At 38.2% G+C, this 26888-nt stretch overlaps 2 protein-coding genes across 3 annotated transcripts in view; one reads left to right on the top strand and one right to left on the bottom strand.

Annotated features, from left to right (window-relative positions):
- Nucleotides 1-448: 448 nt before the first annotated feature.
- On the bottom strand, nt 449-13467 carry gpd1l (glycerol-3-phosphate dehydrogenase 1 like). Its single transcript, XM_079837401.1, has 8 exons — nt 13292-13467; nt 12752-12929; nt 12205-12345; nt 9186-9324; nt 7230-7342; nt 5719-5955; nt 5471-5577; nt 449-2303 (listed from the first exon to the last, which is right to left on the bottom strand). Exons 1-8 carry the CDS (start codon nt 13336-13338, stop codon nt 2207-2209), a joined length of 1059 nt encoding a protein of 352 aa, XP_079693527.1. The 5' UTR covers nt 13339-13467; the 3' UTR covers nt 449-2206.
- A 784-nt stretch (nt 13468-14251) lies between these two features.
- Nucleotides 14252-26888, top strand: part of osbpl10b (oxysterol binding protein-like 10b) — a 72449-nt gene continuing 59812 nt past the window's right edge. For both annotated transcript variants that reach the window (XM_079836591.1, XM_079836590.1), the window contains exons 1-2: nt 14252-14700; nt 23462-23637. In XM_079836591.1, the coding sequence (XP_079692717.1) occupies nt 14489-14700; nt 23462-23637 (388 nt within the window). In that variant the 5' untranslated portion in view covers nt 14252-14488. The remainder of the gene's footprint in view (nt 14701-23461; nt 23638-26888) is intronic.

Below are 26888 nucleotides of genomic sequence, written 5' to 3'. Positions count from 1 at the left end.
ACAGGCCAGCCTTCGCTCCCCACGTACATCAATGAGCCTAGCCACCCATGAACCTGTCAATGGTTAACCACTGTTCCTTCATTAAACCACCCCACAAGAGCTGCAGTTTTGGAGATGCTCTGAGTCTGACCCAGTCGTCTATAGCCATCACAATTTATCCCTTGTCAAACTCGCTCAAATTCTTAAGCATGCCCATTTTTCCTGCTTCTAACACATTAACTTTGTGGACAAAATGCTGCCTAATACATCCCACTCACTAACAGGTGCTGTGATGAAGAAATAATCAGTGTTATTCACTTCCCCTGTCATAATGTTATGCCTGATTGGTGAGAAGGTAAATTAACCATAATTTATTTTGTTGTTGGCCTACCATTTAAGAATAGTAGGTTCTTCAATAAAAACTAGTTATTGAGAGGGTAAAAAGAAATATGATTTCATTTCAAATTTTGATTTATATGGTTTTAATTACTATAAATGACAGTATTTTAGTGGAGTTCTTCATCAACATAACTTGTGAGCTACAGTCTAAATTGTGACATACATCCTAAGCTACATTAGGATCATAAAATGTTGCTACATATTTAAACCAAGATCAACGCATTAATGGAACAAACATTTAGCACAGAGATCATTTTATTGGTTACTTTCAAAAGCAGCATTTGTTTAAGTGTTCAGCCTTGATGACGTTTGTTAGAACAGCTTGCAAAGACAATCACATTCTCAGAGGAGAGAATACAGGACGGATTCACAAAACAACATTTAGCGGTTTCATAGTTAATGGAGTGTTACACTGATTCCACTGCAACATTTGCAGTGGAAATACTTTTAATACTTTTATTAAACAGTGGAAATACTTTTAATACTTTTTTTAATACTTGTAAGATTCAAACTTTCAAACAAAAAAACAACAAAACAGGAATAATATGACACACTGTAACAGATACATGCTAAAAGCTAATATTTTTGAGTTAGGTAAGCCCTAACAGATCTATAAGCACAGTATACAGTGCTAAAAAAGGCCATTATGGATTCAAACACTAGCTGCTCTCATAACACACTCCCTTGTTTGAAAACTACAGATCTTACCAACTCATTCCTTCATTCTTTTCATAGTACAACTACAGATTAAGTATTTTCAATGCTACTCTCGATAGAGGTGTGAGTACTAAAACCGTAAAGTGCCTAGGGCATCAACAATTAGGAGTTTCTAACAAGATTTTAACGCATTCGTGAAACTTAGATATGTAACACGTTATTTAAACACTAACACAATAACATTTGTAGTCAACAATGTCTTTCTGTAACAAGTTGTTCCCAACGTCTTGAAAGCACTTAGTCTTAAAAGGGGCATGCTGGGATATAGAGATGACAGATTTGAGCCCCTTTTATAGAATCTATTGTCCTTTAAAACTAAACAAAACAAATACAAACCCAAAGTGAGTCCATTCAAGTATTATTTGACCTGTCTGAGAAATGTTCCTGACCAGTAAGGAGTTGAAAGGCATCTTCCCATTTAAAGAAATCTAAAATCTAATTTCTCCCAAACCGTTAGGTGTAAATGGCAGTTTTAACATTTACCAACATGAGACTTAGCAATCAGAACTGAAATGAGGAATCTGTATACTTGTGCCCTTGTGTCAAACGAAGTGTAAAAGTATCAAAAACTCCCCCAAGTTTTAGGTTTTATTAAGGATAGTGGTATTGTGCTGGTTCGACAGCATCTTAACACGCAAGCAATTCATTGATTATAGCGGAGCCGTTCTAGTCGTGCCATGTAGCTCTCTATGTGGACGTGAAGTGAGCCTCTAGGATTAGATCTCTATGGTCATTAAAAAAAAAAAAAGAAGACATTTCATCTCGTCTGTTAGTGAGGTGATATTGTGGACCATCCACAAGAGGGCAGTCAGACAGAGAGAAAATAGTTAAAAACTCCATAATGGCTCAAAGAGTGGATAACACGTGGCTTTTCCCAAAAAATTCATACAGTCATGTGTGATAACAACAAAACCTGCTAGGTCAGAAGCAAACCCCTGAGTTCAAGCCTAACCATTAGTGTAGTACTGGACTTGGGACAAAAAGAGAAGCTTCAAATGTGTATATAAGATGAAAAGAAGGAAATAAGTGTTAGAGGTAGGACCACCTAACAGACCGTAGGGGATGGCGGTGGAGAAGGGGGGCACTGTGGGTTCTGGTTCCTGTGAGACACTCACAGGTGCTCTGGATGGTTCTGCATGCAAGTGATCATGTCCTGAACCGGTTTGCCTTCGAAACAGATCTGATAAACAGCCGTGAACAGGGGGAACCTGGAGAATAATGTAGATTTGAGATGTCACCAATTTTGTAAATGCATCTAGACAAAGAACATTGTGCCCTAGAGCAAGTCATTTAAACCCCAGGTTGCTCCAGGGGGAATTGTCACTGCAGTAGAAATGTTCTGTAAGTCACTCTGAATAACACAAAGTCTGTTAAATGAAGAATGGTGAAATGTATCCAGCACTTCACATAAGAAGGGTACAAATTAGTGTCCTAATAATTTTTAGGTGATAATAGCACAAACCCACATTCTAGTATTAGGTACACTACCGTTCAAAAGTTTGGTTGGTATGATTTTTTTTTTATGTTTTTGAATGAAGTCTCTTATTGTCACCAAGGCTGCATTTATTTAATTAAAAATACGGTAAAATGAGTAATATTGTGAAATATTATTACAATTTAAAATGTATTCTTTTGATGGCAAAGCATAATTATACTGCCGTGTTCAGTGTCACATGATCCTTCAGAAATCTTTCTAATACCGGTATGCTGATTTGGTGGTCAAGAAAAAAAAAAACAAGTATTATCAATGTTGAAAACAGTTGTGCCGCTTAACATTTTTGTGGAAACCGTGATACACTTTCTTTCCGGATTCTTTTATGAATAGAAAGTTTAAAACAACCGCATTTAGTGAACGGTAGTGTAAGATAATTTTTTTTTTACATAAAATGAACATACCATTAACTAGCAAGTAGCTAGTTTAAAGACCCCATGTGCTGCAAAGCAAGTTTTTAATGTAGTTTATATGTCTATGAGGTCTTTTTAATATGCTTTAAGACAAACCATGTGCAAATTCATAAGTCAACACTTCTGCCGAGTATTTTCTCCTTAAAGGGGGGATGAACTGAGAAATCAACTTTCCCTTGAGCTTTTGATATATAAAATGTCATGGTAATATAAGAATATCCTGTAAGTTTCAGAGCTGAAAACTTGTTAGTCAAAGAAAAGCTTTCATTGACACCAGGCCCAGCAAACGATCGATTTCAGAATGTGCCCAGCTATTACATTTGAGTGTAGTGAAGCACCGCCTCTGCAGAAGAAGATCAACGCCTACTTCATCACTGCCTGTTTAGCCCCGCCCACCGATTCACGCATGTAACATCGAGCTACAAGCAATAAACATGCCGTTGAGGATTACAATTATTGTGCAGTGACTGGGTTCAACAGTAATGCAACATGTAAGTAACTGTGTTCATTCTAATGCCTGAGTGTCAGTAAATCAGACCAGTGTAAATCAAACATCAACTTGCGTTGTTTCTCTTAGTAGGATGAAAATATCTATTTATCTATTATATCTAATATCTATTATAACAGTTATTTAACAGTGATTCAATTCTATAAAGAAAGCGATCAAAGAAAGCTTTGCAATCCTTTGAGCAGCACGCGCTGAACCTATCAACCAGAGTTTATCAGTGACTCCTGTTTTACTCAACGAATCTCTTAGGTATATCACGTTTGCACTGTCAGTGAAGATGAAAGCATTCGTTAGCGTACAGAAACTGAGCTGCAATGACGAGATCGCTGCTTTCATGCGCTCAACATGTGTGTGATCGGCAACAATGATCATCACTGCAACCTTTCATGCCATAGATCTAAATGTATGCAACACTTTTCAAGATTAGTTAACCATGAGAGCTGTAATTGTAAAAACGAGCTAAAAGAGGGAGTAATACTATTTCAAATGCAAAGATGTTAGCCAATCACAGCAGTGGGAGTTTACACTGAAGTCTCCCAGCAGACACGCCCCTTAAAACAGAGCGTTCAGAGCAGAGGGCTAAAATCAGGGAAGGAAAAATGCCTTTTATTTATAAAATATGAATTCAGAGGGAGACCGGTAGAAGTAGAGTGCTGCAGGTACGTCGTTCATGAACGAATGATTCTTTAATATGACTCGGGACTACCGAGTTGTCTCAGAGAGTGATCCGTTCATTTTGTTGGCCGCGCGTGTGCGCAAAATCCCATAGGTTCTGTACATGAAACAGAAAATGTTAGTTCACCCCTCGAGTCTCGAGTTCGGGTTTGAGTCTTTCGTTCTTCCTGTCAGTCCTATAGTAGACTATGCTGTCAGAACCGGAAAGAGAAATTATTAGTTCATCTTTCGAGGTTCGGGTTCCGCCGGGTCCGAGTCTTTCGTTCTTCCTGTTATGCTGAAATGACTCAATTTTTTTTTTTTTTTTCATTTTGCTGAACGAGATTCAAAGATCCGAGTCTATAAAATGATCCGAACTTCCCGCTACTAACTACAGGGCCCCCTTGTGTCTTCTAATAGTGGGCAATAATAACGATCACCTGTAATGACCGCGATTAGACCAATTAATCGCGATCAAACGATTATTTAATAATCGTGACAGGTCTATGTACAGGTTTCCAGACTGAGTTGCAGGGCGAAATCAAATCGCCGGCAGATCAGGCTGGGTTTACCCAGTCTTCCATTCTGATACATAGACTTGTAGACAACCTTGTATAACTCTTCCACTTCTTCTGGATCAGTTTCTGGTTCAAACAAATGAACCGCGTTTACTACAGTAAAGTTGACCAAGTGGATCAGATCAGGTATTCTGAGCTTGCGTGAGTGATTGGGGGGCGGGGCTCATTTGCATATGTATCCGCAAAGTTACATTCAAGCCATTTTAAGGCATGAAAAAAAAAAAAATCACAGGAACATTTAAATATGTTATTTTGTTGATCAAAGATGAGTTTTAAGGGATACAATTATTGACTACAGGAGGACTTTAAACACAACAAATGTCAGTACTTTCTCTAAAATGGACATTTTATCCAATAATTTAATCATGTTCTAATTTTGACATTTTGGAACATTTATAAAATGTATTTAATTAGTATTTTCACTAGAAAACAATCACCACACTCTCCGACCAAATAATAATTCTATACAACAAAAAGAGATCGTCACTCTGGAAAGTACTTACAAAAATACTTCTTTTTAATGCACAATGACAGAGACAGTGGGATAAAATTATGCATCAAAAAGAAGTAAATTTATAAAATTCCAGAGTCAGATCTCTTTTAAATAGACATTATCGTTAGAATAAATTGTTTTTTTACTTTACATTTTTCAACCAACATAAAGGCTAATGCTAATGCTATAAATAATACATTTATAATAATATAACAGTCAAAGAAAGGTTACACATACTTATCCACTAGGTCCTTCTGTTTGAGGATATGATAGACCTCAGCCGAAGTCAATGGTCCCTGAAGCTTTTGTCCATTTAACATCTCCTTCTCCAGTTCCTCGATGCTCTGAAAGAAAATAAATCTGTATTGATCTTTTCTGCATCAGCATGTGCCTAATGCTCGGTATCTTCCTTCAATCCATAAAATGTACATTACATGCCATCAGGCAAGAGGAGAAAGACAGAAATAGATTGGTTTGCCGTTCACCTTCCCTGTCCTGGCAAAAGCATCTGCCACGCGACGGTTTCGTCCTCCGTAGCAGGTGGTGATGAGGTCAGCAACGCCGCAGCTCTCGAGGAATGTAGCGGAGGACACAGAATCGTCTTTGCTGAAGAGTTTAGCGAAAGCGATCATCTCCATCAAGCCCAGCCGGATGACGGCTGCTTTGGTGTTGTCTCCACACTGTAGACCATCACAGAAGCCAGCGCCCACTGCAACAATGTTCTAAAACAGGGCCAAATAAGGATGGATAAATATGGTACAAATTAGTGTCCGGCCTATTAACTTTGCAAGCGCACAATAAAAGCACAAATCCCACATTTTCTTCAAGTCTATTGGTAACTTTGGCAAATCAAATGCTGATGGACTTTACATAAATAATCTGGGCTGGTCTTGCCTATGTGCAGAATCTATAGCAGCATATACAATTACATAAGACATAACTCTCACATTCTTTGGAAGTATAGCCATAACATTTAGCATGGCATTAAAGGAATAGTTCATCCAAAAATGAAAATTGTCATCATTTACTCACCCTCAAGTGGATCCAAACCCATATGAATTTTGGTGCTTCTGTTTGGGTAACCAAACAGTTGATGGACCCCATTGACTTCCATAGTATTTTTTTTCCTACTATGAAAGTTTAAGTTATACACTTTACTTTATATTCAATGTATATGTAAATCTGTTAAGCAAAATATTTGTATAGTGAAAGTCCATCTGAAAAAGTCCATGTATGTTGGCTACAAATAACCAATGTTCACTTAGAAAAGTAGTCTCACCTCAAAATTATTAATAAACAACTTTCAGCAGAGAGGAAGTGAATAAGGTAAATTTGGGTCTATTTATCAAACAAAGCTATCATTTGGCTTTAGAAGACTCAAATGGACCATTTTCACAATACTTTAATGGTGCTTTTCTGTCTCTTTGGAGGTTGACAGCCCAAATTCCCATTCGCTTTTATTATATGGGGAGTACATTTTTTATTCAACTTTTTACAGAGAAGAAAAAAAAATCATATGGGTTTGCAACAACATAATTTTTGAATAAATTACATTTATTTACCGCCATGTCGTTCCAAACCTGTATTTCTTTTCTCTGCAGAACACAAAAGAGGTTTCAAAGAATGTTGGTAACAAATCCATTTTGATGGCCATTGACTTCCATTGTATGGATACAAATATTTCATGTAAAAAAATATATTTTATGTTCTGTAGAAGAAAGAAAGTCATAAAGTTTTGGAATAAAATGAGGGTGAGCGAATGCTCTCTTTAAGTTGTAAATAACCCAGAATATTTGTTAAAGGTTGCCAATATTACAACGATTTTTACAATGTATTTACGAGGAAGACAGCAGCCTTACAGCATCTAATTGTAAATTCAGCAGCGCAAGCTCATCTTTACACAGAGGTCTGAGTCGTGCCCCTGAAGCCCTGCATCTCAGGTGCTGCATCAAGATATTTCCCTTGGGATGAGCAGCGAGACAAGACTGATATTTACCTTGAGGGCTCCACAGAGCTCTACTGTGTCAGCATCATCCACCACGGTGATTCTGAAGTTAGGCGTCTGCAGGAGCTCTTTGAACAAGAGGCCATTCTCCAACACCTTGCTGCCTGTGGATCGAAGAAAATGTTTGTTGAGATTTCCCATGGTGCTTTTTAGCATGTTACTAATACTATGGTAACATACGCACTGTAAAGTTTCAGGAGTGACAAGTGCCTTTAATATGAGAGTGAATACCATAAATTATCAATATTCAGTCAATGCATTGACATTGTGGTAACCATAGCAATGTTCTGCCACCTTGTCAAGTCAAGTCAACTTTATTTATATAGCGCTTTTAACAATGTAGATTGTTTCAAAGCAGCTTTACAGTGTTAAACAGGAAAATAATGCAGCATAATTTTATTCAGCTGTATAGCCATTCTGGAAAAAACGCTGATGTCATCAGTTCATTTCAATTATCATACAGTGACAGTGTGGGCTTTAGATCAATAATTTGATCAGTAATTTAGTTTAAATGGTTAATTTAGTTTATTAATTAGATTTATTTCGATGTTTAGTTGAAAAATTTAGTGTCCCCAACTGAGTACGCCAAGCCAGAGGCAACAGTGGCAAGGAAACCAAAACCCCATTAGGTGACCTAATGGAGAAAAATAAACCTTGGGAGAAACCAGGCTCAGTCGGGGTGCCAGTTCTCCTCTGGCCAATTAACAAACAGCGTATTATTATTATTATTCTGGCAGCTTTACAGCTCAGAGGTCATAATAGATCAGAATATTTGAGGGACCGGGGCAACATGCTGGAGACAGGTTTATTGAGGATGATGTTGATTAAATAATTATTAAAGTGCAATATTCGAATGATCGGAGGCAACACGCTGGAGACGGGTTTATTGAGGATGACATATCGATTTAAGTATTATTTAATTGTAATATTCGAACAATCTGAGTCAACCTTGTGTGTTTGGGGTCCGCTATTTTTGACCAAAGTAATTTTACAACAACCAAATTCCCGTTATGTTCTACAATTTTAACTAAACCAACACCAACTCAGCCATCGTGTTTTGTTTCTTCATGGAAGGCTGCGCCGCAGAGCGTTTTCTTGAAGTGTTGCCATGTCCAATTATTATAAGCGTTTTTGGGCTTGTTTCCGCCACGGAATAAAACAATTTAAAAGATAATTGCGACTTTATCTCACAATTCAGACTTTTATTCTGGCAATTGTGTTTACATATCACAATTCAGACTTTTTTTCCCCAACAATTTTGAGTTTATAGCTCACAATTCCGACTTTTTGCCTCCGCAATCCAATTCTAAGGGGATTTTTTTCTTCTTCTCAAAAATGCAAGTTTATATCTCACAATTCTGACTTTATATCATGCAATTGTGAAAAAGTCTGAATTGTGAGATAAAAAGTAAAACGCAATTACCCGTTTTATTTTTTATTCAGTGGCGGAAACAAGCTTCCATACATAAAGTGATCAAGTTTATGTAGTTATTAAAGTGAAAAGGTGCAGGTCGCACTTTTTTGGTCTTATTTTCATTTCGGTTTACTATGGGCTTGTTCTTGTTTGCGGTTTTTTTTCTAATAAGATCTGGCAACACGTAAGTAAATGCTCGTACCTCTTTCCCTGTGGTTTCCTTGCACTGTGCACACACATCCCTAGCATTTAAAAATGTCATTAACAACTAGTTGATCAGTTAAGTTCTGTACACACTGTGTAGAATTTTTGTAAATGTGGTTGTCACTACTTGAACTTTTCGGTTCATTTGGTTGTAGAATATGGTTGTCACTTCTGTAAATGACTGAATTCTGTGTATACAGAACAGGATTAAGTGCTAGCAGGTGAATTAAACTGAATTTACCTGCAGTGTGTACAAGGTCTATGTGGTTGCCAAGATGGTTGCTTACAAGCACCACTATACAGAATTTTCACAGTTTACATTCACCCACCAATGGTGCTCTCGCAGAACTTCTCGTCCGCCACTTCATTGGCAATGTTGGCCCCCATTAGGACACTAACATCAATGCCCATTTTTTCCCTGATGATGTCAGAGATGAGCTTCAATCCTTCTGGTCCTTCATCTATGCCCTACAAAGAAGGAAAGAAGAGAGAAGTATATCAACCCCAATGCTCTTTTAATGTAGCATTACACTATTTCCCCCTCAATAGATAGAACTCTGAAACACAGCTGTTTGGAGGACAATCTTTGCCTAATGACTCAAAAAATGAGGAGGAACACCAAAGCAGAACAAAAATAATAAGGGAGGTGGAATGCGTACACCAGAAATGGGCAGAAATAGAGAACAAAGAGAACAGACAAACCATATCTTTTCAAATTAAAACACGGAACACTGCGAGAAATTAATTGAGGCTACTTTTCAAATAGCGAAGATAAATATAATTTGGTGAGGGACAACTACAGAGATGAAGCCCTGTGTGTCATAGTCGGTAACAGAGGAGACAAACTGGCACCAGGAGATAACTTGCACGCAAACAGTTTGCCAGCAGGACAGAGGGCTTTTTTACCCATGAGTCACTCCACATATGGTGCACTGTGCTCAGCTTTTAAAAAGACATCAAGTCTGAGACTCCTCAGCATTCTTCAGTCCTGAACATCCTGTCTGTATGGAAGCTGATACTCAAGGTTTGACCAAAACTTTGGCTGTGTCTGAAATCGCCCCATGTACCCTCATTCACTATTACCTACATTAGTCCACTATAGTTCACTTGAGGGAGTGCATGAAACTGAATTCGGACACTGAGTGTACCGGAAGGGCTGCCACTTTTGCATAGTTTGTGCTTGACGTTTAATAATCATTTGAAACTTAACAAACTGGCAGCTCCAGTAATAATGAAAAGATTTATCTTGAACTCTGTCATGGAAACTATGTACAAACCTTAATTAAACAATTTAATAATCAAAGAGGAATTTATACCTGTATAATATTACACTTTACCCAAATTGGACCAGCGGTTTGGAAAATGGATGGATGGATGGATGGATGATTTTTTTGGTCAGATGCGGGAATTCATTCAGTGCGCGACTCTTGCAGTGCATTGTGGGATTGAATAAGTGAACATAACGGCCACAATGGTTTCGGACACCACTACAAATGGCTGTCCCCTCAGATAGTGCCCTCATTTGATTTCGGACACAGCCTTGGAATCTTAAATCAAAAACAGCCATGGAGAGCACCTGGCTGGCCAATAACTGAATAAAATACAGGGAGTTTGAGCTCTGTGTACCAGATAAAACACTATTATTATTATTTAATTACTTAGACAATTATTTAATTTGTCATAGATGGACATTTTGTTTCATTTTGTTTTGACTGCCTTAAAACAAATTCTAGCATTCCTTATCATGGCACAATGGGAATAAATTATCAAGTTTGAATCTCATTGGTCCATTATTAAAATGCATTTTATTTCACAAAATGCAAGCATTATGAGAAGAATCATGCTCATTGATAGAGCATGAGGCCCTTCAGTTTTTTTAAGCCAAGTTGATTTTGAGTAGCCTGGATGCCAGCCGAACTTAGCCCCGCCCACAACATTTTTACTCGGGCAGTTCGGTCTGGAATTGATCGGTAGAGAAGTAATTATGCGCGAACAGAAACTGTTCGGACCAATGAAATTGTCAGGGCGGGCTTTAGACGATGATGGACAGATGATAAACAGTAACGTAATCATCCACGTCATCAAAAGCCGCTTGGGTTGAATTTGTTCTAATCCTAAAAGGAGAACTTGTTCGTATATGCATTCACCTTTACTATTTCTCTCAGAAATTATGATCGTGTTGGTAAGTACTCTGTGTATCCTTATATTATTTTTTTACAACACCAGCAAAGATCGTTTACACTAATCTTGTTCTTCTAACGTTAGGCTACTTATTCCAGCGTGCGTGCAGACAGGGTTGCCAAGTTTTTACAACAAAACCCGCCCAATTGCTAACGTTCCTCAAAACTAGCCAAAAACAAGCCCAATAGCTTTCCAGGGGGGGTTCTCCGGGAAAAAAAGGCATTTGGGGGGTAAAATATGTGTTATTTTGGCAGGGCTGCCTGCTAAAATTCGCATTCCTGGGTCTGTATATCACATAATTGGGGTCGCTTCAACCCACGGACATAGCAACACAGTGCAGTTGAGTTCTGTTGACATTTGACAACTAACGTTATGCGTCGCTCCGTTGCTCTGATTGGTTGTAGGTCTATCCAATTGAGGTCTTTCCTGGTTCGGTTGAAACACGCCCCATAATCACAGCCCAACGGAGCGGTCTCAGACTCATATTCTGACTAGAATTGAGTATGACGACGTCAGGCTAGATTTTGAGTGCAACTTTTATAAAATAAAATCAACTGTATCTCTATAATAAACTTTCATATAATTTTATATAAAATAATATTGCGTTAATTATTCAAAATAAATTGTTTGTCTACAATGCAGTTTGCAGAAATTTGCACAAATAATTTGCCCTTAAAGTTGGCAGGAATTGGAAGCTGCGATAGGGTTCTTCTCTATCGTGACGAATATCCGAGTCAAACGGTGAAAAACTGTAGGACGGGACTTGATTTTTGTCTATTGGCAATTGATTGAATGGTTATGATCTCATGTGATTGACAGGTTGTCCCGACCTCATGCCAGTAAACACCTCATCAAAGAAGAGAAAAAATGTTGCTAAGGGGAAGATATTTTGATTAAAGCTTATGAGGGCACCTGAATAAAAAAAAAATGATGTGCACGGATAAATCATTTATAATAAATAATACAATATTCCATAAAAAAGAAAACTTGTCGATTTTGATTTCATGGTGACTAACCATCAACATTCACACATTCTTTTGGGTGATTGAGGTGCATGGCCTGCATAAGTTTATAGCCACACAACAATAAAACCTTAACTCTTCAACATAGGCCTTTTCAAAAAGCACTCAAATTCAATTCTGTACAATGCATGCAGAGTATTCTTACTTTGATTAGTGTAATTCCACGAGCCCTCTCCGAAACACAGCCGACCATCTCATCGCACAGTTTCCGGATGAATTGGTGAGGGACCACGAAAACCAGGAGGTCGGCACCATCTGCGGCATCCTGAAGCTGCGGCACAGCAACCTACCGGAAAAAAACACCATTAATCTGACACTTATTTCGGCATCAGATCAAGCTGGCATAAAACAATATTTATGCAGAGCAATGTGCAAAATGTGCTTTCAAGCAAGCAAGCATGCAAATCAGAAAGACTAATATAAAGTTTTATCAAAGAATACGAGCAATATTTTCATATATATTATTGTATTAATGAACTATGTATTATATAATTAATCAGCATGTAAGAAAGTCTGATGTTCTGTAGTGGTGGACTGATACAGCTCTTCTAATGGCTGATGCCAATGCTGATATTGAGGCAGCAAGGTTGCAATGAACAATATAAAAATGCATATATAAAACCAAATTATTATTTATTATCCATAATTATCATTATTTACCAACTATTACGGCACCCCACCCGCTGTCTTACCACATTCTCTGGGAGTTTGTAGCCTGGAAGATACTTGACATTCTCGTGCTCCGTGTTGATGATCTCAGAAAGCTTTTTGCCATTGACCATTTCTTCATACACCCACATCTTGACTGTTGTGGCAAAGCACTGGAGTTTCTGTGCATTGGAGCCAATGATTCTTGCAATTGCAGAGCCCCTTGGCACAGGACAACACAACAGTATATTTAATCAGAAGGCCAGTCTGTTGTTAAACAGCAGCTCACTGAGACATTCCATTCAGGGTTTACAACCATGAGAAGCTGCTTTGCCAGCTGCAGTCAAGTGAGTGTTATGCAGACCTTCAGATCAAGTCATGAATCACTCTATTTTGCCAAGAAAAACAATGTTTAACATATGGACCTGAATATCAGTATGAATATGCAGGCAATTAAACTTGTACTCCAGCTTAAGTAAGTACTGTCTGAGCTATAGCAGTTGGTCCACGCCATATGTTCTGTATATTAATCTCATTACCAATCACATATTGATCATATCTAGTCATTACACGTTCATACTCACCAGTTTCCTGAACCAACAATACATACTTTCAGCGGAGCAGCCATCATCACCTTTGCGTTCAACTAGTGGATAAATGTTTCAAGTAAACAATACAGGTAATAATACTGTAAAGTCAAACAGTTTCTCGGTGGGAGGGAACGTGCTGGTCCACTTTTGACTGCGTCATCATTGATAGCAAGGAATTCTGGGGGTTGTAGTTCTCTCTCTCTCTCTCTCTCTCTCTCTCTCTCTCTCTCTCTCTCTCTGTCATTTCTACGGGTTTCTTTTAGCTGTCTAGTCGCTGCTGTAAAAATATGGACACACAAAGGAGGATCATTTAATTCGGTTTATGTGTTAATAGCGCTTTTATGGAACTATCCGCTTCACTTGAGCAGATTAAAGCTTATAAATAAACACTTTGTGAACAATTTGATAATGATTAAACCTAATAGCTCATTAAATTAATAGCCTACCATTACATTAATGCAGTTTTAAAGAAAAACTATTTTGAGGTGAAAATCTGCATAATGGTTCTTTCTTTCTTTCTTTCTTTCTGAATTTCCACCCCAACGAACACATAATAACATAATACAGAAAAATCTGAAATAAAGTAAAAAATATAAATCATAATCGTTAATCTTAAGTAACTAGCAGAAATTAGCGTCAGAAGACAATTGAGTCGGCCACTTGCAAAATAACTAATTGTTAGTGGACAAATGAAATGTACTAGTGAGAGTACAATTTTGAAGAGAGTTTATTTAAAACAAACAAACAAATAAATAAATAAGGCAAGTTTTTTTTATAATTTGTTCTATATTTTATATGTAGGCTATTTATTATTTAATTTGTATTGTTTTATTTCGTTTATTTTTTATTATTAATAAACATGATTATTATCATTATTTATGTTATTTCTCCGTGTCCATGAGGGGGCGTGGCTTTGCGTTCAGGCATCGTATTCACATTCATGCTCGCCTCTTTGATGCAGCATTCCTGTTGGAGGAGAGAGGGAGGGGAGTGACCACACGCTGATTCCAATGGAAACACAGAGAAGCCCATTAAAGAGTCCAAGGCAAGGCAGCAAGATAAAAATGAAAGTATTCTCCAATCACGTCTTCTCCATACGATGATTATTTTAACAGTATCTTTGGTTTGGTTTTGAAACTGTGCTTTGGATTTTGAATCGTCCTATTGTATGATCCAGAGTTTGGAATAATCATGGAAAAAACACTGAACGTGTCGCATTCAGGGAGCAGTAAAGGAAAGTGCTCCGCGGATCTGGGGAATCCCGCACAGAGACAGGCAAGAAGCGGCTCGTACAGTCCGGGATCAGGGGCTGTCTCGGACACTCATCCATCTCAGACCCAGAAGAGACACTTGGAGGGGGTTTTGAACAAATACACCAATTTATTACAAGGCTGGCAGAGCAGGTACAGAGTTTTTGGCGTTTGCTCACTCTTTACAACTTTTAAACCCATACGAAATGTTTTCGTGGCAGACTTATTGCCCAATATGATTAAGAAGATCATATAATTTCTTTGACATCCAGTGTTTGGATCAAAGAACGAATACACGTCATCTTACAGCAATGCATAGAACGCGGTTTATTTCAATGCAATATGACGCTATGCATGAATTAAACCATTTGTTTCACTGTTTACATTTTTTTTGGGGTTTCTCCCTGTGCTGATGCTGAGCATATGGGCTTTATCTACTAAATATCGTGTTTGATATCAGCTTATGTAGATTGTTTGGTCAAATATATTACTTAAAATTTAAGAATGAAATTAATCTCGATCCGTTATGGCACCATGCATGAAAGTAACCAGTTTGGTTATATATATATATATATATATATATATATATATATATATATATATATATATATATATATATATATATATATATATATATATATATATATATATATATATATATATATATATATGCATAAATCTTTCATTGTTTGTCTTAATGATTCTGCTAAAAAGGTTTTTGATTTGGACATCACTTTGTCCATGTCATATTTTTGTCAAGTAATGCTGCATTTTGTAAAATCTGATGAAATCTATCGCGATAGAAGATCACACCTCATAGTTTGCCTACCTGTTATCTAAGTTCTGGTGTTATGTAATATTCTCTCATGATTTAATTTATCCTACAGTCTTATTTCAGATCTGTAGCATAATTGCATTAGTATGCTTAGTATGCAGGTTGTATCTTAATAACACAAAATCCAATCTGAGATCATTCATGTTTTCTGCACCTTTAAAGCAGACATCAGTCTGAAATGTCATGATTTCATGATTTTGTCCTTTGTTTAGAGGACCAAAATGAAAGTCTATTTGTAGTCAGGAATCTAAATGTGAAATGAGCCCTTTAACGGCTGAGCTATGCAGAAGCACTCCAAAGCAAGAGCCTCTCATTGAAAGCAGGAGGTTTTTTTGTTTTTGTCGGATTTCATGGTTGTGTGTTCTGCAGGGTTGAGTGCAGCACAGCCCACAGTTTCATCTGGGAGAGAGACTATGACTCATCCGTGATGGGAAATCCCTCACATCTATAATGTTGTGCTCATTCTCTTGCTTAGTCCAGAGATCGATAAGGAAACAGGCCAAGCATATAACGAGCATCACGACTGGAGGGTTACTCGCCCTCAGCAATGCCTCAGAAATAGCCCTTACGTTAACCCCAGCACTAGTCACTATTTAGTGCTTAATGATTTGTGGGTGTGTGTAAGACAGAGAGAGAGGTTTCCACACCACTCAATATTTTGACCTGATGAGAATCGGGCCTTGAAAAGAATAACTTACTGAAAAGAACCGCTAAGAGAATGTCTATCTCACTTAATTCTCCCGCAGACAGACACACACACCTGTGAGCATGTTAGCACAGTTCGATTATGTCACATAATATGCTATGGTATTCTTTGAAGAACCATGCATTTTTGAATAGCATGTAAATAATATAGAAATTGTTTTATACTGTAGGCTAGTATACATTGTGCAGTCAAGCGATTAATCACATCCAAAATAAAAGTTTGTTTATATAATATATGTGTGTGTACTGTTGAATTATTGTGTATATTTGAATAACACCCATACATGTATATATTTAAGAAATATTTGCATGTATATATATTTATATAATTTATATTATATATATGTATAAATATTTTATACATTAAAAATATATTTTTTCTTAAAAAAATATATAAATATCTATATATTTAAGAAAAAAAATTATACATTATATTTATATTATTATATAACAGAATTATATGGACTCCTTATATTTGGTTATTTGGTGTCTTTTTGGAGTCTCCAATGATCCCTGAAGCTTGCAGAAAATACAGTTATGTGAGAATCACCCTTCAATCTGATTGTTTACTTTGGATACAAAGTATGGACAACATTTTTTGGACAAAATTAATGTGTTTATGGCGTATGCTTAATTTCACGATAAGCGCACGATTAATCGCGATTAATCGCACAACTAAGGTGCGATTAATCACGATAATAATGTTAATCTATTGACAGCCCTAAAATATATATATATATATATATATATATATATATATATATATATATATATATATATATATACAGTGAGGAAAATAAGTATTTGAACACCCTGCTATTTTGCAAGTTCTCCCACTTAGAAATCATGGAGGGGTCTGAAATTGTCATCGTAGGTGCATGTCCACTGTGAGAGACATAATCTAAAAAAAAAAAAATCCAGAAATCACAATTTATGATTTTTTAAACTATTTATTTGTATGATACAGCTGCAAATAAGTATTTGAACACCTGTCTATCAGCTAGAATTCTGACCCTCAAAGACCTGTTAGTCTGCCTTTAAAATGTCCACCTCCACTCCATTTATTATCCTAAATTAGATGCACCTGTTTGAGGTCATTAGCTGCATAAAGACACCTGTCCACCCCATACAATCAGTAAGAATGCAAGGACTAACATGGCCAAGACCAAAGAGCTGTCCAAAGACACTAGAGACAAAATTGTACACCTCCACAAGGCTGGAAAGGGCTATGGGGAAATTGCCAAGCAGCTTGGTGAAAAAAGGTCCACTGTTGGAGCAATCATTAGAAAATGGAAGAAGCTAAAAATGACTGTCAATCTCCCTCAGACTGGGGCTCCATGCAAGATCTCACCTCGTGGGGTCTCAATGATCCTAAGAAAGGTGAGAAATCAGCCCAGAACTACACGGGAGGAGCTGGTCAATGACCGGAAAAGAGCTGGGACCACCGTTTCCAAGGTTACTGTTGGTAATACACTAAGACGTCATGGTTTGAAATCATGCATGGCACGGAAGGTTCCCCTGCTTAAACCAGCACATGTCCAGGCCCGTCTTAAGTTTGCCAATGACCATTTGGATGATCCAGAAGAGTCATGGGAGAAAGTCATGTGGTCAGATGAGACCAAAATAGAACTTTTTGGTCATAATTCCACTAAACGTGTTTGGAGGAAGAAGAATGATGAGTACCATCCCAAGAACACCATCCCTACTGTGAAGCATGGGGGTGGTAGCTTCATGCTTTGGGGGTGTTTTTCTGCACATGGGACAGGGCGACTGCACTGTATTAAGGAGAGGATGACCGGGGCCATGTATTGCGAGATTTTGGGGAACAACCTCCTTCACTCAGTTAGAGCATTGAAGATGGGTCGAGGCTGGGTCTTCCAACATGACAATGACCCGAAGCACACAGCCAGGATAACCAAGGAGTGGCTCTGTAAGAAGCATATCAAGGTTCTGGCGTGGCCTAGCCAGTCTCCAGACCTAAACCCAATAGAGAATCTTTGGAGGGAGCTCAAACTCCGTGTTTCTCAGCGACAGGCCAGAAACCTGACTGATCTAGAGAAGATCTGTGTGGAGGAGTGGGCCAAAATCCCCCCTGCAGTGTGTGCAAACCTGGTGAAAAACTACAGGAAATGTTTGACCTCTGTAATTGCAAACAATGGCTACTGTACCAAATATTAACATTGATTTTCTCAGGTGTATATATATATATATATATATATATATAGCACTGTACATTTATGAAAAATGAAACATTAATAAAATATAAAAATAAACATTTTACTTTTTAATTTTGTGAAAAAATATAATGTTTTTATTCTGTATTTTTTTAAAGGGTGAGGGGATATAACACGTTTTTTCATACTGAGGTTATGTAAGCAAATGTCACCAAAGGTCCACAGTGAACGTCGGTCGTCCGCCATCAAAAGCAATGCATTTTTTGCTGCTTTGATCTTCATACTTTTAGCTGCTTTTCAAAATAATGATGTGTCTTTGTCTGCCTGGCTTTCAGAGACCCCATAAGAGAGACTGTGGAAGAGAAACTGGCAGCACATCCATTTTTTACTAAGAGGGTGGCTGTTTTGTTTTAGCACCCAAACCGTGTGATTACAATCCATTCCCTGCAGAGTTACGATCCCGTATAAAGCACCTCTCTGGTTGGCTCTGACAGTGGGGAAACAGACATGGCATGTAATGCATCACGAATAATGAGAAAGGAAGGGAGTGAGACAGTAATAATGGCCTCCGTAAAGCTCTCATATGCTTTTTGTTGTAGGCCAGTTATTCTAGCTGTACGACGTAGTTTTGTTTTCTAAGGCAAGCATCACTGTTATTACTGCATATGCTTTTGAACAAACCCCTAAAAGTATTACATTTTGGCGCATACTGTTACTTGCTCGACAGGTTTCTGTTACTGACATAAATAACATACCTCAATGTAAAAATATGCTGGTACTTTTCTAAGCGATCAAGAGGGCCATATTTACTAAACAGGACAAATTAGAGTGAGAACGCATTGGAGGGTATGCATTGTCATCACTTTCCCGCCGGAACACGCCCCCTCAGCCGGATTGAGTGGCAAAAGAGCTGCTGCACGAATAGATTTAATAGGGAAAATTGTGAAAACGCGAGAAAAAAAAAAAAAAGATTGTCAGTTTAAAATAAAGTTTGGACTCCATATAGTGTTCCTTACAACTTACCAAAGATTCAGTGATCCATGGATATTGGCATGCAGCCAGGAATCATGTTTCCTGACATTTATATGAGCCTGATTTACATGCCAGGGAAATACATAAAGCAAATTTGCCTGTGAACGCTTTACATAAATACAATATAGGTAGGTCTAAATCCGGGTGATCACTTATATCAATGTGATATCATAATTTCCTCCAGCCCTAAAACTTGTTTAGTTTTTGTCAGTGCTTATTTAAAAGCATCTAACCATGCAGAATATAAGATGGTAAATATTTAACTGTTGAGTTGTAAATCCAATTTATAACAATACAATATAATTACCAAACACAAATTAGCGTCTTTTTTAAGACATGCTTTTTTTTGTCTGTTAAAGGGGTCCTATAATGCCCCTTTTTACAAGATGTAAATAAGCAGAGATGTTCCGATACCCTTTTCCCCTTCCCGATACCGATACCTGGGCTCAGGGTATCGGCCGATACCGGGTACTGATCCGATACCTGGGTGTGTATCTGTATATACTAATAGCCCTGTATGAATTGCTAGAATTTTTTTATGGTGTGCTTCAGACTTATCCCTTAATAAAACATGAACAAATACATACAGTGAACTATTGTATTTATTACAGTATTTTTATTATCTGATATGCATTTGACAGTAATATTATTTATTTTTCTTAAGCGAAAAATAACTTCAAATGCAGCCACAAATCTAACACTGCAAACTGAAAAATGTATTTTAGTTTTACAATATAACTGTATAAAAAAAACAGTGCAACAAATAAATGTAGGAATATAAAAAATTATATACTAATCAGAAAATAATCTATTTACAACCATCTAGGCACAATTATTATTAGTAGTAGAGACATATTATTATTACATAGAGACGTAGCTAAATTAGATTAGATTAGATTAGATTAGATTCAACTTTATTGTCATTACACAAGTACAAGTACAAGGCAACGAAATGCAGTTTAGGTCTAACCAGAAGTGCAATAGCAGCAAGTGCAGGATATACAATGGATGCGTAAGTGCAGGACATGGATATGTACTGAATATGTATAAATATGTATAAATAGAGAGACGTTATTACTATAAACAGAACTGAATTTACAGGTGAATATGTACAGTGAATAAATATACAGATGGCTATTACTATAAACAGAATTTACAGGTGAATATGTACTATGAATACAATATACAGATGGCTATTACTATAAACAGAATTTTACAGATAGAGGTATACAATAATATGTTAGGCTAATATGAGGAATAGCAGTGGATTTAGGGTAGTGCAATAAATTATGGACAGAGCTATCCGGAAAAAAAAGTGTAAAGTGCAGTGGAAAGTGGTTGCATATTACATTTAGAAGTACAGTGCAAAAATGCAAATGTAAACATTGGTACTATAAATACAGTCGGCAGTGCAAATGAGCATAATCCAGTTAAGATATGGCAGTGCAAGATGCATATGTAAACAGTTGTTACTGTGATAAACAGTCGGTAGTGCAAATAAAGTGAAGGAAGATGTGAGGTAGGAGAGTTATCAGTTTATGAGGGAAGTGGATCAACGGGGGTTTGAGTTCAATAAAGAGACAGCTCTGGGGAAAAAACTGTTCTTTAGTCTGCTGGTCCTGGTCCGGTGGATCCTGAAACGCCTGCCGGAGGGCAGGAGAGAAAACAGTCTGTGGGCTGGGTGAGAGGAGTCCTTGAGGATGCTGCGAGCTCGATGCAGGCAGCGTTTCCTCTGGATGTGCTCGATGGCAGGCAGTGGAGTCCCTGTGATGCGCTGGGCAGTTTTCACCACCCGCTGCAGTGCCTTGCGCTCCGCAACAGAGCAGCTCCCATACCACACTGCCACACAGTTGGTCAGGATGCTTTCTATTGCGCAGCGATAGAAGTTCACCAGGATAGCCGAGGAGAGCTGATTCTTCCTCAGTGTCAGTGCATTGACCAGGCTGGAGGTGTTGGTCGTCCATGACATGTCCGCCGAGATGTGGATCCCCAGGAACTTGAAACTGGAGACACGCTCAACAGCCATTCCATTGATGTGGATGGTGTCGTGTGTGCCTCTTGACTCTTTCCTGAAGTCCACGATGAGCTCCTTCGTTTTGGTGGTGTTGAGGAGCAGGTTATTATCAGCGCACCATGTGGCCAGGTGCTGGATCTCTTCCCTGTAGGCAGTCTCATCGTTGTTGCTGATGAGCCCGATCACCGTAGTGTCGTCCGCAAACTTGACGATAGAATTAGATCCATACACAGGCTTGCAGTCGGCGGTGAAGAGGGAGTAGAGAAACGGGCTTAGCACACAGCCCTGTGGTACACCAGTGTTGAGTGTGATGGATGTGGAGCAGGTGAATCCTGAACGAACATTCTGGGGTCTGTCAGTTTGGAAGTCCAAAATCCAGTTACACATTGAAGTGTTGATGCCCAGGTCTCCAAGTTTGGCTATTAACTTGGATGGGATGACAGTGTTGAATGCTGAGCTGAAGTCAACAAACAGCATGCGTGCATACGTGTTCTTATGGTCCAGATGGGTGAGCACAGAGTGCAGTGCCATGGAAACGGCATCCTCTGTGCTCCTATTGCTGCGGTAGGCAAACTGGTGTGAGTCCAATGTGGATGGTAGAGAGTCTTTTAGGTGTTCCAGGACCAGCCGCTCAAAGCACTTCATGACGATGGGTGTGAGTGCTACAGGGCGGTAGTCATTAGGGCACCTCGGGTTAGAGTGTTTTGGCACTGGCACAATGGAAGTGCGTTTAAAGCATGAAGGTACAGCTGCTTGGGCAAGAGACAGGTTGAAAATGTCTGTAAAAACCCCAGTGAGCTGCTCCGCACATGCCCTGAGCACACGTCCAGGGATGTTGTCTGGTCCAGCAGCCTTGTGTGCGCTGATCCGGCTCAGTGCCTTGCAGACATCTGTGGAGGAGAGTGTGATTGGTGGGTGGTCAGCTGAGGGTTTGAGCCTCAATGGATGGCAACGGCCATCTCGTCCATACTTTGTGCTTCAGAACGGCTTATCAGAATCTTATGGGTGACGTCACGGACACTACGTCCATATTTTTTTACAGTGTATGGGGCAGACATGCACTGAAAAGGTCTCAAACTGATCAGCCAGTTGGAGTCGGACAATGATGAAGAGACGTGACAATGTAGAATGCAACAGGACGTTTCTGAATGGTTAGTTGATGAATTTATGTAGCTGATGTGGAGATAACTATTTCAATAAATGTGAAAAGATGGATGCGATCTCTTCTCAACATGTTACATGTTATCGGGGGCAGGGTTTATGTACATTTTAGTGTTAGTGATGTCACAAACCCTTGAATAAGAGTGTTGTAGTCCATAGCAGCCGTTTGTTGTAGTCCTTAAAAAAAATTATTTAAAAGAAAATATCAAATTTTGCTTTAAACTTTGAGCGTCATAACTTTGCAGATGTTGTTTATGCTCAAACAGCAACATTGCACACTAGCTAAAGATAGAATAGTGAAATCGTGGTTTACCACCCCTTTAAATTATTTTTTTTGATGGATTTGAATATATATTTAAAAAAATCTCAAAGACTATTTATTATAAAGTTTTATATATATTTTTTTTTTGTTAGAAATATAGATTTTTTTTCTTTGAATTTGTGTTTTTGCAGATTTCCCATTAATTTCCTATGTTGTCATTTTTGACCAAAGAGCATAAGTGGGAGTATTTTTTTTACGACCACTTAGCATGCTCGAATCATGCCCTCAATTTTTGTGTGAGTTTACATACCTAATGCTAGAAAAGTGAAATCATAATCAACCACCTCTTTAAATTGCCTAGTGCAAACCTTAGTAAATCACCTTGCACGATTCATTTAAATACTCTCGTCCCATAAATTCTGTGCCTGAAAGGGAAACTACAAATGCATATGCAATAAGGTCAGCCTTTTCACCACTCATTTTTCACTGTGTGTCTTCCTGACAGTAGTTTTTAATGCCAAAATAGGGTTAGCAGTGGTGCAAACTGTTAGTAGATCTGGCCCGTAGTATTTTTAACCACTTAGAACATTTTAGCAACCTCATAGCAATGCACTGACAACCAACAAGAACACCTTACAAAATGCAACGCAACCACTCAGGCATCACTGGCTGTCTAAATCCAGGTTAGTTGTAGTGTCATCATCTTCTCCTCTCTGTCTTTCATCATGCAGGTACTTCGTGTTGGACCCTGAGCTTGGTCAACTTCAGTATTTCATCAACGAGCACAGTAAGAACCAGAAGCCACGAGGGTCCCTGCCCCTCATTGGCTCCTCGGTGGCCCTAAGCGACGAGTTTCCCTTCATGTTCACAGTCTATGCTGCGAATGGAGATCTCTTCAAACTGCGAGGTGAGTGTCCTCTCCTCTTCGTGAGCTTTTACTTTTGACGTGGTCATTTGTGTCCGATTTGATCCCTACCGTCTCCATTCTCCTTCAGCTTGAGTCTCCACGTTCTATGTCTCCTAAGGAAGTATCTCTTTGATATCAGTTTCCCCCTCCGGCATTCCCCCTTTGTCTGTGATTTAGTCGTCCACGTTCACCCTTTCTTTCCTGCCAGCTACTTCCACATCAGATTAGATCTCTATACTTCCCCTCTCTCTCTATTTATCTCTGTCGTCTCAAGTACGCCAAGAATCTTTTCATGGTTGGCATTCACTGTATGCCACAATTTTTTATGATGGTTTTACATCAAAATTCTCCTTCGGTACGGGTCGACTCTGAGAACTCATTTAGACTGTGTCAGGAGTTTACAAGCAAAATGCCACCAGCCAAATCGGCCATTTGTAACAAAGGCAATTTCGGAGAGGTTGTGAGAGGATGAATTTCTCAGGAAAAAACCTGTCACCTTCAGCATTATTCCCAGCAGTTTGACAACCTCGCCGTGGGCAGAGTCTCGCCTACTCCCACTGTTCCAGTCTTCTGAAATGATAATCTTCAGGTGTTATTTTTCTCATTTCACACCTACCCCGGGTAACAGACAAGCCACAAATTGAGTTTTTTGGTCTTGTGTCGGTGAAAATGCTTGCATTTATTCTACCTGGGTAACCATGCAGTACCTAATGGTTTATTAAGAAACTAGCTTTTCATAGGCCATATAAAACCTTGTCCAATATCCCACGTTTGTGGCTAGCAGGACGAGGCTGAGTGCAATAAGAGAACACCCAATTTGAATAAGAAACAATATCGAGTCTATAAAACATGAAGCACAACAAGCATATTGGTGAGAACACTCATTTAAACGGCATACACACTGAGACATTTGACTGCACATCACATTTATGACATTGTTGATCCTTCTCTCAATCGTAATGCAATGGCCTACATTAAACCTTTAAACAAAAGGGTTATTGAGCTGTTTACACTGTCATATAGCCTACAATAAAAGAGCCTGCATAGCAACAGAGCATGTGAGCTAAGCTCCACTCATGAACCGCTCACCAGTAAAATTAGTACTCAAATCCCGCTTCTCTGTACTGCAGCCTACTATATTTGTAGCCATTAAAACACGTATTTACTTTCATATGTGTAAATATTATAATGTTATTTTTTTATTTAATTTACGATGATTATGAAAAGTGAACAGGAGACATAAGATGTGCACTATGTCAGAAGACATGGGGGTCAGAAAGGATTTTGACCACTTAATTAACCCTCTGGTGCTCTTCGTTTAGGGGTTGCATTGGTTGTCTTCCCGGTCATAAGTGACCGGACACCTAAAAATTAAACTTCCTCCACCCCAGTAAAACCAATGTAATTTATTTTTCTTCAATAATATTTTTTCGTTTTAATTTTGTATTTTGAGATGATTTGATGGTATTTTTTAATATTTATGCAATAATTATGGTCTATTTTTGCCATTGAAAATTATAAAATTTTATTTTGTTGTAATTTAAAAAAAAACATTTTTTAATTATTGCAGTATTTCAGGTTAAAATAGAGACTAGGCCTTCAAAATATTTTTTTGAAGGCAGATTAGCACCCTCTTTTGGAAATATTATTATTTATTTTTTTTTAATTTTTTTTTATTATGATAGGACAGTAGGTAGACAGGAAGCGAAGTGGGAGAGAGAGAGAGAGGGGAACGGGATCGGGAAAGGTCCACGAGCCGGGACTCGAACTCGGGTCGCCCGAAGCGCAACAGCACTATATGTCAGCGCACTGCCCACGAGGCTATTGGTGCCGACCTCTTTTGGAATTATTTAAGAAATCATGCAACCATGGGTGTAATCACTAGAGGTCTCTATGGAGAGGCTTGAGAATTCCCTAGTTCTGTTTTGAACACATTAAAGGATTAGTTCACTTTCAAATAAACTTTTGCTTATAATTTACTCACCCCCTTGTCATCCAAGATATCCATGTCTTTCTGTCTTCAGTCGAAAAGAAATGAAGATTTTTGATGAAAACATTTCAGGATATTTCTCCATATAATGGAAGTCAATAGACCCCAAACGGTTCAAGGTTCAAATGAGAGGTTCAGTACAGCTTCAAAAGGGCTTTAAACCACATCAAACGGTACCAGACGATCAATTAGGGTCTTATCTAGCGAAACGATCGGTCATTTTTTATTAAATAAATAAAGTTTAAGTTTTATAAGCACAAATGCTCACCTTGCTCTGTTCAGTGATGAGCGCGCATCACTGAACAGAGCAAGGCGAGCATTTGTGCTTATAAAACTTTAAACTTTATTTATTTAAAAAAAAATGACCGATCGTTTCGCTAGATAAGACCCTTATTGATCGTCTGGTACTGTTTGATGTGGTTTAAAACCCTTTTGAAGCTGCACTGACCGAAGACAATGAACGCTACTTTTTTTTTTTAAGACCAATTAGCATGCTCGAATCATATGGAGGACCAAATTACTCAAAATGAAATAATTCAATAAATAATGAATTCAATAAAACATCAATTAAATATACCAGTTTATTCTAAATTATAAATAATGATTGGCATTTGTGAAATGTCCTCTATTATTATGAAAAAAATCTTTGGGAAAATCGTGCTTTGGAAATGCATGATTCGTCAAATAGGCGTCATTCGTAAATGCAGCATATTATGAAAAACGGGTTTTTGAAAAAACACATTTAAAGGATTAGTTCACTTTTAAATAAACTTTTGCTGATAATTGACTCACCCCCATGTCATCCAAGATGTCCATGTCTTTCTTTCTGCAGTCGAAAAGAAATTAAGGTTTTGGATGAAAACAGTCGAGGGTTTTTCTCCATATAATGGACTTCAATGGGCTACAAACGGTTCAAGGTCCAAATGACAGTTTCAGTGCAGCTTCAAAGGGATTTATAATGGTCTGGGATGAATAAGGGTCTTATCTAGCGAAACGATCAGTTTCTGCGAGAAACCGAGCAGTATTTATGCTAATATTTTACCTCTTAACAGACGAACGCGAACGTCTCTGAGCTCCGTCATAACTTCCGGAGAGTGAGGTCAAATTAGATCGTGGTTATAGATATATCGATAGTAGATGCCTCATTCTACTGATCCGTGCAGTCGCTAATGAGGCATCTACGTATACATCTATGACCACGCCACAATTACTTTTATTTAACAATCTCTTCCACGTCATTCTCCAATGCTGTTCACGTTGT

This window comes from Gobio gobio (assembly GCF_949357685.1).
Source record: "Gobio gobio genome assembly, chromosome: 15".
NCBI classification, from domain to species: Eukaryota; Metazoa; Chordata; class Actinopteri; order Cypriniformes; family Gobionidae; genus Gobio; species Gobio gobio.
This window is presented reverse-complemented; position numbering and strand designations above follow the sequence as displayed.